This window comes from Diplotaxodon limnothrissa, linkage group LG3, assembly GCF_057381915.1.
Source record: "Diplotaxodon limnothrissa isolate DT_005_m linkage group LG3, D_limnothrissa_male_GT1.1, whole genome shotgun sequence".
NCBI classification, from domain to species: domain Eukaryota; kingdom Metazoa; phylum Chordata; class Actinopteri; order Cichliformes; family Cichlidae; genus Diplotaxodon; species Diplotaxodon limnothrissa.
The window spans coordinates 17,313,722-17,326,072 of NC_140598.1; the positions used below are offsets into that span (position 1 = coordinate 17,313,722).

Sequence of the window (12,351 nt, forward strand, 5' to 3'; positions counted from 1 at the left end):
CTGCACGCTTGACTTTTCTCAGTTCATGGGCAGTTATTTTGCGCCTTGGTTTTTCCACACGCTTCTTGCGACCCTGTTGGCTATTTTGAATGAAACGCTTGATTGTTCGATGATCACGCTTCAGAAGCTTTGCAATTTTGAGACTGCTGCATCCCTCTGCAAGATATCTCACTATTTTTGACTTTTCTGAGCCTGTCAAGTCCTTCTTTTGACCCATTTTGCCAAAGGAAAGGACGTTGCCTAATAATTATGCACACCTGATATAGGGTGTTGATGTCATTAGACCACACCCCTTCTCATTACAGAGATGCACATCACCTAATATGCTTAATTGGTAGTAGGCTTTCGAGCCTATACAGCTTGGAGTAAGACAACATGCATGAAGAGGATGATGTGGACAAAATACTCATTTGCCTAATGATTCTGCACTCCCTGTATGAAGTGTATTTCTCTTGTCTACATGAAACAATAAAACTATTTTCAATAATAATTGTTTCAGACTAAGTGGCTGCAACCTCTCAGAGAGAAGCTGTGCGGCTCTGTCCTCAATTCTGACCTCCCCGTCCTCTAGTCTGATGGAGCTGGACCTGAGTAACAATGATCTGCGAGATTTGGGAGCGAAACTTCTGTCTGCAGGACTGGAGAGTCCATATTGTACACTGGAAACTCTCAGGTTAGAACTCAGACAGTCAAGCAGTCATTTACCCTTCAGAAATCAAAAGTGTAACTGGCTATTTTTCACTAACTGTAATGTGACCTTTCTATTCTTTTACATTAAAAGAAAATGTCTCATTTGTTGGCATTCTATTCAACACAACCTCACGTTTAAATTGGCAGTTTCTTTGTTTTTTTCATTTTGACGTACTGCCTTAACACAACCTAAAATCTCACAAAAAACACTTAAAAACAATGTTTTTTATTTTTATTTTTTAGCATTAAATCACCAACATGTTTAAGAAATCATTTAAAACTTTAGCCGCTAATATTAACTAGAGCAAAAATGTACTGCTATTGAGTATAGTTTACCTTTCTTTCACTAGAGGAAGCCAAACGCACCATGACTGTAGTTTGCCATTCATACCACTAGATGGACTGTAGTTTCATATTCATTTCAATAGGACCAAAATTTGTGCAGAAATTTCATATATAAAAAGTATAAAGGGTTATAACCATCAAAAGTCATAGAACGCCATTTGCGATCAAGCCAGACGAAACTATATAACATATTTTAATATCCCTCCGACAGAAGACAGAGACGATATGTTATCTGGTTACCAGGTGTTTTTTTTATTTTTTATTTATAAGAACAGTAACACAGGCTACCGTGGACCGTAGCCAATGCCAAAACTACAAGGGAAAAAATGTGTTCCCCTGAATCAAAACAAAAGTTTTTACAGAACCCCCGATAGAACCATGCCCAGAAAGCGACGCAACGTGTGCCGAGTTTGTGACACTGGAAAGTCCACAACGGCCTGAACTTTTTCAGTCACGGGCCATACCTGCCCTTGTCCCACTTGCTTGCCCAAATAGGTAATAGTAGCCTTCCCGAACTCACATTTAGAAAGGTTGAGCGTGAGGGAGGCATCGTTGAACCGCCCAAACACCTCAGAAAGTGTTGCGAGATGTTCAGGCCACAAGGTAAAATAGACAACCACGTCGTCCAAGTATGCCTCGCACTTAGACACTCCACACAGCACCTGCCGCATAAGGCAGGTGCTTTTTTTTTGGCCTGTCCCGTTTGGCTCTTTTGCCATCAGAATTGTTGTCTAAAGGCAAAGAAAGATGCCCAACGGATTTACTTTACCAAACTGACCATCCCAGCCTTGCCGTAATGGTCCATTTGATTCACCTTTATTGTTTATTTTATTTTCACTTACTGAATACGGGACAGACTTGACTGGGGGAAAGAAGGGGAGAAAGAAAGAGGGAAAGAGAAACAGCTGAGAAGAGGGACGGGGGAGAAGGGCAAAAGACAAAAACCAACAGAACGGGCAGAGAAAAAAAATGCATATATCAATCACCTGGATCACCTGCTGAGAAAGATAAAAGAAAGCAAGCAGAAGAGAACAAGAGTAATAGAATAAACAACATCACAATGATATATGGGAATATGACAGTAAATACTAAATGTTAAACATTATTGTGCAGCACATAAGATCAACAGAACACAGTGTGCTTTGAGGTAGGAGCCAAAAAGGGTGTAGTTTGTGGGTGTGATCACCCGTGTGTACACCTGTGAGCATGGACGCGCTTGTTTTTTGTTTTTTTAAAAGGTTCCTTCATGTAATAATCTGCTAGAGGGTGTGGGGGGGCCACAGCCCCGTCCTCCAGGGCGTGAAGCAGGTGTGGAGGAGATCAAAACTCCAGACATCCAGAGGCCCCCAGAACACAAGAGACCAAGGAAGACCAACAGAGGGGCAGCTGCGCCACTGTCCCGGAAAGAGCTGAGGAGAGTCCCAGATGAGGGCTCACTCAGCAGCCGCGGAGCAGAAGCCAGGGGGAGTTGCAGTGACGCGCCCGTGAGCTCCGCCGGCAGCCAGCTGCGCCTGAGTGACCGAGCCCCAGGCCGAGAGGCCGGGGGCACCCCACCTCCGAAGTGGCCCGAGCGAGCCCCAGGCTCCAGGCCCCGATAAGCGGCCGCCAAGGAGTGAGCCGGTGTGTACCTGGACGCCCATCCCCGGACACAAAGAACCACCAACGCACCGATGTCTGAGGGGGTCCGCCACTGGCAGGGGAAGTGGTGGTAGGGGGAGATAGGCCTCCAAACCTTGGAGGGCCTGAGATGTCCCCAGAGAGGTGGCGCCTGACACCCAACCTGACATATAGACACAGACATACAGGCACACACAGATACAAACATCCATTCCCACCCTCATGCTCTCATATGCACTTACTCCACACTCAACCAACGTGGAGACAGACATGAAGAGACGTTGTACACACGATCACACTCCCCAAGCGTACTCTACAAACCGGGTCTAGGTGCCCTCGCCCCTGGAGGCAGAGATCTCCAAAGCCCTAGGTGTTAATGGAACCTGCCAGTACCCCTTTAATAGGTCCAGCTTTGTAACATACTGAGCAGAACCAACACGATCGAGGCAATCTTCCATCCGCGGGAGCGTAAACGAGTCTGGTTTGGTAACCGCATTCACTTTCTGGAAATATTGTCCGCTATCGCTACCAGAATACAAGGCGAGCTCCACGCGTCATGACTGGAAATAGCAAGGCCATGCTCAATGAGATATTCAACTTCCTACTGCATCAAGCTCCGCTTTGTGGTGTTTACACGATAAGCGTGCTGTTTTATCGGCCTGTCAGTTTCCACCGTGATGTCGTGACACAGGACAGATGTTTGCCTACGGTAGTCAAAAAACAAAGGTTGATGAGCTTTCACTAACGCAAGGACATCCCTATGAGCAGGGGGTGGCAAATGAGAGCGGGAGGACTCCAAAGTGGCCAACATCTCGCAATTCCAATCTCCGAGCCCCCAGTATACAGCCACTTTTTTCCATCAAACCATCTTGTGGGTGGTACTCTGTGGTGCCCAGAGCAAATTACATCACCGGTGGCGAGCTCTTTGGACACATAACATTTGAGCATATTAATCAGAATCAGAATCAGAATGGGTTTATTGCCAGATGTTGAGGTTTACAACATTAGGAATTTGCTGCGGTGCTTCAGTGCAAACAATAAGAATTAAAGTGCTATGTAGAAAGAAAGATATGTGCATGAGATATACATGTGATATATACATGAGAATAAGAATTATGAGTGCTACGTAGAAAGATATATACATGAGTGCAGGTGGTGATCAGTGCCAGACATGAAATGATGCAGTGACACAGCGTAGGGTCATGTGTTAGTGGCGGGGACAGTCATGTGGTTATTGTTCATGTGTCCAACAGCAGAGGGGAAGAAACTGTTCTTGTGGCGAGAGGTTCTGGTGCGAATGGACCGGAGCCTCCTGCCTGAGGGGAGCAGGTCAAACAGACTGTGTCCAGGGTGAGAAGGGTCAGCTGAGATCCGGGCTGCACGCCGCAGTGTCCTGGAGGTGTACAGGTCCTGCAGAGATGGGAGTCTGCAGCCAATCACCTTCTCAGCAGAGCGCACAACACGCTGCAGTCTCTGTTTGTCCCTGGTAGTGGCTCCAGCGTACCACACGGTGATGGAGGAGGTGAGGATGGACTCGATGATTGCAGTGTAGAATTGCATCATCGTCCGTGTTGGCAGGTTGAATTTCTTCAGCTGCCTCAGGAAGTACATCCTCTGCTGGGCTTTCTTGATGACGGAGGTGATGGTGGGCTCCCACTTCAGGTCCTGGGTGATGGTGGTACCCAGGAAGCGGAATGAGTCCACAGAGGTGATGGGGGTGTCAGTCAGGATGATGGGGGGGAGTGGGGCTGTGTGCTTCCTGAAGTCCACAATAATCTCCACTGTCTTCTGGGCATTCAGCACCAGGTTGTTGTGGCTGCACCAGGACACCAGACGTTCAACCTCCCTCCTGTAGGCAGACTCATCCCCGTCCGAGATGAGCCCAATGACGGTGGTGTCATCTGCGAACTTGATTAGCTTGACAGACTGGTGGGTGGAGGTGCAGCAGTTGGTGTACAGGGAGAATAGCAGAGGAGAAAGAACACAGCCCTGAGGGGAGCCGGTGCTGATGGTCCGGGAGTCCGAGACATTCTTCCCCAGCCTCACGTGCTGCTTCCTGTCCGTCAGGAAGTCAGTGATCCACCGGCAGATGGGATCAGGCACATTCATAACATGACACACTTGCAACTTTCGCTTCCGATCAGGCGTTTTAATGACATAGTTAGTATCACTTATTTTCCGATCCACCTCATAAGGACCAGAAAATTGAGCTCGAATGCTAGACACAGTCACTGGAAGCAAAACCAGCACCTTCTCCCCCGGGGCAAAATTCTGAACCACGGATTTCTTGTCAAAACGTGCTTTCATAATGCCCTGGGCTCGCCTCAAGTGGTCGCGGGCCAACTGCACGAGAGAGACATTCCTTAAAAGCACACACATAATCCAACACATTATCCTCCACCCGATGCGATTCGGACAATAATTTCTCTTTAAGTAATTGCAACGGCCTGCGTACCGTGTGTCCAAAAACAAGATCAGCTGGGCTCAGAGGAGCGATTGCTTACGTAGCCCCCAAAAACATAACTAAACAACAATCACTTACCTCCCTGACTAACTAAACATGAGAAAACTGTACCCAACTGAAAAGGCGATCCACTCGAACTTCCTCATGACTTGCAGAGCAACACAGGGCATGTCGCAGCCCCAGCTGGTTGGGGTAAAACCGAGGATGGATGATTGCCGTCCTCAACCGCGCCGTCTTATACTCCTGGTGTACCATCTTCGGGATCCACCACTCCTGGAGGCGCACCTGCACACTCACATTTACATGTCATAATCCCAGCCCACGACGGCAGCCGTAACAGCAGTGTGTGTGACATTCCATCATTGTCCAACTGTTCTGACACACACACCAAACAAACAAACAAAAAATGTCTAAATTGCACACTACCTACTAACTGTGTAAATTCTCTGTTATGACTGGTTTTCCTTGGTCTATAAAAAAAAAAATATTACAATATTACATATCAGAATTTGATGAAATTGTCTATTTCTTCTTAAACAAATAAAACAAATCTCACAAAGTTTTCTTCAGGTGTTTGAGGGTGCATGGAATTTATCCAACAAGTCTACATGTATCTTGTGGACTTGGCATTTGACTATCATTCATTTGTTTGTGACAAATAAAATTTGAATTTGAATGGGTATTTTATCCATAAAAATAATTGAAAATAAGCCTTTAGTGAAGTTTTAACAAATGTATTGTTTTTTTTGTGTGTGTTTATATAGTCTATCAGGCTGTCTGATCACAGAGGAAGGCTGTACTTCTCTGGCTTCAGCTTTGAGCTCCAACCCCTCCCATCTGAGAGAGCTGGACCTGAGCTACAATCATCCAGGAGACTCAGTCCAGAGTTTGTTGGCTGGACTGAAGGATCCACATTGGAGACTAGACACTCTCAGGTATGGAGAGAATGTCTGATAGAGGAGGAAAAGTTGAAAACATCTGCTGTGTCCTACATTCAGTTCCTGATTGTTTCATGCAGATGTCACAAATGAAGGGAAGTGCTTGCTCATTACAGACAATCTAAGGAGCTTGAAAAGAGCAACTGGGCTTTTTCTTGCAGACATTTCATATGAGAAGTTTCTTCAGTTCTAAAATAAAATTTTGGAGAGACTTAGGTATTTAATTTAATTTAAAATTTGGTTATCCCTAAAAAGGGTCGTTGACCCATTATTAATTATGTGCCTCACCACATGAGCCAAGGTGTGAAATAGATAGAAATGTTCAGCTGAGTCTTTCCCTGTAAAGGTAGCAGCCATCTCTGTCCCACATCTTGGGTAGCACTGCTCTGTTCTGTCAGGGTCCCATGTATGGGGTGGGCTATGTTGTCCAACAGGGATGACATCTTAGCCACCATTCTCCTTTCTCCATTCTTACTCACCACCTCCACTGGGTCTAGAGGGCATCCTAGAACAGAGCTGGCCCTCTGGATCAGGCTGTTCAGTCTCTTCCTGTCACCAGTAGAGATGCTGCCGCCCTAGCAGACCACACCGTAAAAGATGGCTGAGGCCACCACAGAGTCATAGGTCTTCAGGAGTGGGCCCTTCACTCCGAAAGACCTCAGTCTCCACAGCAGGTACAGCCTGATCTCCCCTCTTCTGTAGAGGGTTTTTAAATTGTGAGTCCAGTCAAGTTTATTGTTCAGATGTACACCAAGGTACCACAGCCTCAAAATGTCCATACCTTGGATGTTTAGTGGTTGAAGTAGAGGATGTTTTTGGTTGTGGAAGTCTACCATCAGCTCCTTGGTTTTTCTTGTGTTGATCTGGAGGTAGTTCTGCTGGCACCAGTCCTCAAAGTCACTGGGTGAGGTGTTCCGGAACATGCCCAGAACACCTTACCCAGGAAGCGCCCAGGATGCATCCTTGTCAGATGCCTAAACCACTTCAGCTGGCTCCTTTCAATGTGGAGGAGAAGCAGCTCTACTCTGAGCCCCTCCCAGATGGCTGAACTTCCCTACCCTCTCCTATCTCTAAGGGAGAGACCAGCCACTGTCGGAGGAAGCTCATTTCCACTGCTTGTATCTGTGATCTTGTTCTTTTGGTCACTACCCACAGCATGTGACCATAGGTGAGGGTAGGGACGTAGATCAGACAGGTAAATTGAGAGCTTCACTTTTGCGCTCATCTCTCTCTTCACCACGACGGACTGGTGCAGCGGCTGCAGCATCAATCCGTCTGTCGATCTCCAGCTCCCTTCTCCCATTACTCACAAACAAGACCCCGAGATACTTAAACTCCTCCATTTGGGGTAGGAACTCGTCCCCGACCCAGAGTGGGCACTCCATCCTTTTCTGGCTGAGAACCGTGGCCTCGGATTTCGAGGTGCTGATCCTCATTCCCACTGCTTCACACACGGCTGTGAACCGTTCCAGAGTGAGCTGGAGGCCATCAACCGATGAAGCCAACAGAACCACATCATCCACAAAAAGCAGAGATGAGATTCTTAGACCACCTACGTGAAAGACCTCCGCCACTTGGCTGCGCCTAGAAATCCTGTTCATAAAAATTAAGAACAGAATTGGTGACAAAGGGCAGCTCTGGCGGAGCTTATCCCCCACAGGGAACAAGTCCGAATTATTGCCGGCAATGTGAACCGAGCTCTTAATGGTTGTATAGGGATCAAATAGCCCGTAGCAATGGGCCAGACACCCCATACTCCCATAGCACCTCCCACAGGACACCCCGAGGGACATGGTCGAATGCCTTCTCCAAGTCCACAAAACACATGTAGACTGGTTGGGCAAACTCCCATGCCCCCTCAAGTATCCTTGAGAGGATAAAGAGCTGGTCCAGTGTTCCGCAACCAGGACGAAAACCGCATTGTTCCTCCTGTATCCGAGGTTCGACTAGCGGACGAACTCTCCTTTCCAGCACCCTTGTATAGACTTTCCCAGGGAGGCTGAGGAGTGTGATTCCCAATGTAGTTGGAACACACCCTCCAGTCCCCCTTTTTAAAAATGGGGACCACCACCCTGGTCTGCCAGTTCAGGGGTACTGCCCCTGATCTCCACGCAACATTGTAGAGGCGTGTCAACCAGGACAGCCCTACAACATCCCGAGCCTTCATGAACTCGGGGAGGACATCATCCACACCAAGGGCTCTGCCACCAAGGAGTTGTTTAACTGCCTCAGTGACTTCGCCCCCGTAAATTGGCGGGTCATCCCCCTCATCCCCAGACTCTGCTCCCTCCTTGGAAGACGTGTCAGTGGGATTAAGGAGGTCGTCCAAGTATTCCTTCCACCGTCCGACTATTTTCTCAGTCGAAGTCAGCAGCGCTCCACCAACACTATCCACAATACTGGTAGACGCCTGACAGTTTACCAGAATCTCTTTGAGGCAGTCCAAAAGTCTTTTTCCATGGCCTCTCCGAACTCCTCCCACACCCAAATTTTTGCTTCAGCCACTGCCTCAGCCACAATCCACTTTGACTGTCGGTACCTGTCAGCTGCCTCCAAAGTCCCACAGGCTAACCAAGCCTGACAGGATTCCTTTTTCAGCCTTGTGGCTCCCTTCACCTCTTGTGTCCACCATTTGGTTTGGGGAATACCACCACGACAGGCACCAACCACCTTGCGGCTGCAACTCAATGCTGCAGCTTTGGCAATGGAGATGCTGAACATGGTCCATTAGGACTCAATGTCCCCAGTCTCCCTCTGGATGCTGTTGAAGCTCTGCCGGAGGTGTGTGTTGAAGATTTCACGGACTGGGGCCTCTGGGAGGCGTTCCCAGCACACCCTCACTACATGTTTAGGCGCACTGGGTCTGTCCAGCGTCCTCCCCAGCTCAGCCCCTCTCTTTACCTGAGTGTCCAGAACATATGGTCGCAGGTCTGGTGATACGATTACAAAATCAATCATCGACCTGTGGCCTAGAGGGTCCTGGTGCCACATGCACTTATGGACACTTTTATGTTCGAACAAGGAGTTTGCTATGGCCAAATTGTGATTTGCACAGAAGTCCAATAAGAAAACACCACTTGGGTTCAGATCAGGGAGGCCGTTCCTCCCAATCACGCCCCTCCAGGTCTCGCTGTCATTACTCACGTGAGCATTGAAGTCTCCCAGTAGGAAAACAGAGTCTTCAGGTGGAGCACCCCACCCAGGGACTCCAAGAAGGCTGGGTACTCTGAACTGCAACTCGGCGCATAAGTGCAAATGACAATCAGGACTTGTTCCCTGAACCTAAGGCGCAGAGAACAAACCCTCTCATCCACCGGGAAGAACCCCAATGTACAGGCAGCAAGCCGAGGGGATAGTAGCATACACACCCCAGCCCGCCAGACTGAGACAGAGTCCACCCCCTCTCCAGGAGACTGGTTCCAGAGCCCAAGCCATGCGTAGAGGTGAACCCGACTATATCTAGCCGGTACCTCTCAACCTCATGCACTAACTCAGGCTCATTCCCCACAAGAGAGGTGACATTCCATGTCCCAATTGCCAATTTTGGTAGCCGGGGATCGGTCCGCCAGGGCATCTGCTCCTGGCTGTCTCCCGGCACACAATGCACCCGACCCCTACGGCACCTCATGCGGGTGGTGGGCCTGCAGGAGGATGGGCCCATGTCCCCTCTTCTGGCTGTGGGCCTCAGTAACCCTATCCGGGGCAGGATAAACTGTTGTCTCAATGTTTTCCTCATAAGTGTATTCGTGAAAATGTTGCACTGTTCCTTTATCAGTGTCTAACAGTATGTATATGAGAGCCATGTAATGTCCAGTTGTGTATGCTGAAAGAGACTGTGCTGGTCTGACACCCCCCCCCCCCCCCTCCTTTCAGGGTGGAGCCTGCTGGAGTCCAGTGGTTGAGACCAGGTCTGAGGAAATGTAAGTGGGTTTTTAATGTGATTCATGAAAACAAAGCAGCACACATTCAACCATCTTCAAACTGTCACATCACTCATTTACATCTCTGATGTCAGGAGTCAATCAATGAACAGATGATCAATAACTGCAGCTGGATTGTGTTTGTTCTCTCCATCAGATTCCTGTCAACTCACAGTCGACGCAAACACAGTACACACAAAACTCCAACTGTCTGACAACAACAGGAAGGTGGCACATGTGGAGGAGGTTCAGTCATTTCCTGATCATCCAGACAGATTTGATTACTGGCCTCAGCTGCTGTGTAAAAATGGTCTGACTGGTCGCTGTTACTGGGAGGTCGAGTGGAAAGGAGGGGTTTATATGTCAGTGAGTTACAGAAGAATCAGAAGGAAAGGAGACAGTAAAGATTGTTGGTTTGGTTACAATGATCAGTCCTGGAGCCTGATCTGCTACGATGATGGTCCTCATTCTGTCTGGCACAATAGCAGAGGAACATCCATCTCCTCCTCCATCTCTGTCTCTAACAGAGTAGCGGTGTATGTGGACGTTCCTGCCGGCACTCTGTCCTTCTACAGAGTCTCCTCTGACAATCTGATTCATATTCACACCTTTAGCACCACATTCACTGAAACTCTTTATCCTGGGTTTAGATTCAGGTATCTTGGTTCCTCAGTGTCCCTGTGCTGAGCTGAGTTTAAAGTAGGGCTGCTCAATTAATCGAATTTTAATCTCGATTACGATCTGGGCTTTCAACGATCATTAAAAATGACCGAGCCGATTATTAGCCCCTCCCTCGTGCTTTACTCTCGCGCTGCTCCGTGTGGCAAATCGAGCGCACCTCCCTGCATTTCGAACACGCGTCACAACAATTAAGAGCAGCGGTCTCCAACCTTTTTTGCGTCACGGACCGGTTTATGCCCGACGATATTGTCATAGACCGGCCTTTAAGGTGTCGCGGATAAATACAACAAAATAAAACTAGTACCGGTACCGAAAAAAAGAAAATTTATTCCTAACACACGTGAAAAGACCAAGGAAAACCGAGTAAATGATAAAAATGATAACAAAATAACGCTGAAAACCGATAAAAACCCTGAAAACTATACATTTCACACCTGAGCCTCAACTCTCGCGGCCCGGTACCAAACGATTCACGTACCGGTCCGAGGCCCGGGGGTTGGGGACCGCTAATTAAGCGGACCCGAGGGAAGCTCGGAAAGCTAAGCCGAAGTTATTTGGAGAGGAGAGTGACTGCCATTGGTTGAAAAGAGAGGTAAAAAAAACTTCAGTGGTGTGGAAACATTATGGGTTTGAGGGGTCAGACGTGGATCAAGTAGACATAGTGTGTAAACTTTGCTACAGTGTCTTAGCTGCACCACAGAGCAACACTGCACAGTTCACTAAACACAGATGTTTACATTTTTCATTTATTTTTATTTTGCAAACATTTGCACTGTTATCAGTATTTGCACTATTTTATATTATTTTTTGACAATCTTTAAAGTCATTATTCAACACGTTGTTATTGTTAAATAAATATCGTCAAATAATCGAGATCTCAATGTCAGTGAAAATAATCGTGATTATCATTTTTGCCATAATCGAGCAGCCCTAGTTTAAAGAGTGTCCTCCTGTTAGAGAAACACTCTGACTGTTGAACAGATAGTTCAGTCTGTACATGTCTCTCTTTCACTCAGAAACATGTTTTCAGATTCATGGATTCAATCAGTTGATGTTTGAAACTGTTCTAAATGATTCCTTGTAAACTTCTTCCTCTTCAGTCCTTTAAAGATGGAAGCTCCCATTATTACAGGATCCACATGTTGTTTTTCTGTCTTTTTACACTCAAAGTTTCAGAGTGAATATCAATATGTTGTTTTTCTCTGAAGCTCAGTTCACAACCAGCTCCTCTGCATTTTCAACAAGTCTGAGCTCATTAAAATGAATCCAAATGTTTGATTTCTCTTTCTTAATGGGATGTTTCCAAACTCTCCACATCTTTTACTCATTGTTGGAAGCTCATCATTTCAAAATGTTTCAGCCATATAAGCTGAAAATATTGGCTCAATTGTTTTGAATGCAGTTCAAGCAGAAAATGATTGTATTGTACTGAGGGATCATAATGCATGCGGCTTATCTAATAAACAGCAGACGCTGATTATTTGAAACTAGTCTTGTGTTTTTCCCATTTTGAACAAGACCAAGAACATGGTGCAGGATGTTGGTAACAGCTTCGTTATCAAACTCTTAGAAACATGTAAATATCTGTGTTTAGCACTGCGTATGTTGTGTATCACTTTAGTTTGTATGAAACATGAAAAATATCACAAAGGGTCCTGGTGAAGAATATGCTGGAATTTGGCGACAGAGATGCTCT

The 12,351-nt window shown here is 46.9% G+C and overlaps 1 protein-coding gene across 1 annotated transcript in view; it reads left to right on the plus strand.

Annotated features, from left to right (window-relative positions):
- The window catches only part of LOC146634717 (protein NLRC3-like), a 28,281-nt gene extending 16,894 nt beyond the window's left edge, over positions 1–11,387 (plus strand). Inside the window, exons 7-10 of the mRNA XM_085378712.1 lie at positions 500–673; positions 5,881–6,051; positions 9,928–9,974; positions 10,132–11,387. Of these exons, the coding sequence (XP_085234838.1) occupies positions 500–673; positions 5,881–6,051; positions 9,928–9,974; positions 10,132–10,661 (922 nt within the window). The 3' untranslated portion in view covers positions 10,662–11,387. The remainder of the gene's footprint in view (positions 1–499; positions 674–5,880; positions 6,052–9,927; positions 9,975–10,131) is intronic.
- Positions 11,388–12,351: the final 964 nt, after the last annotated feature.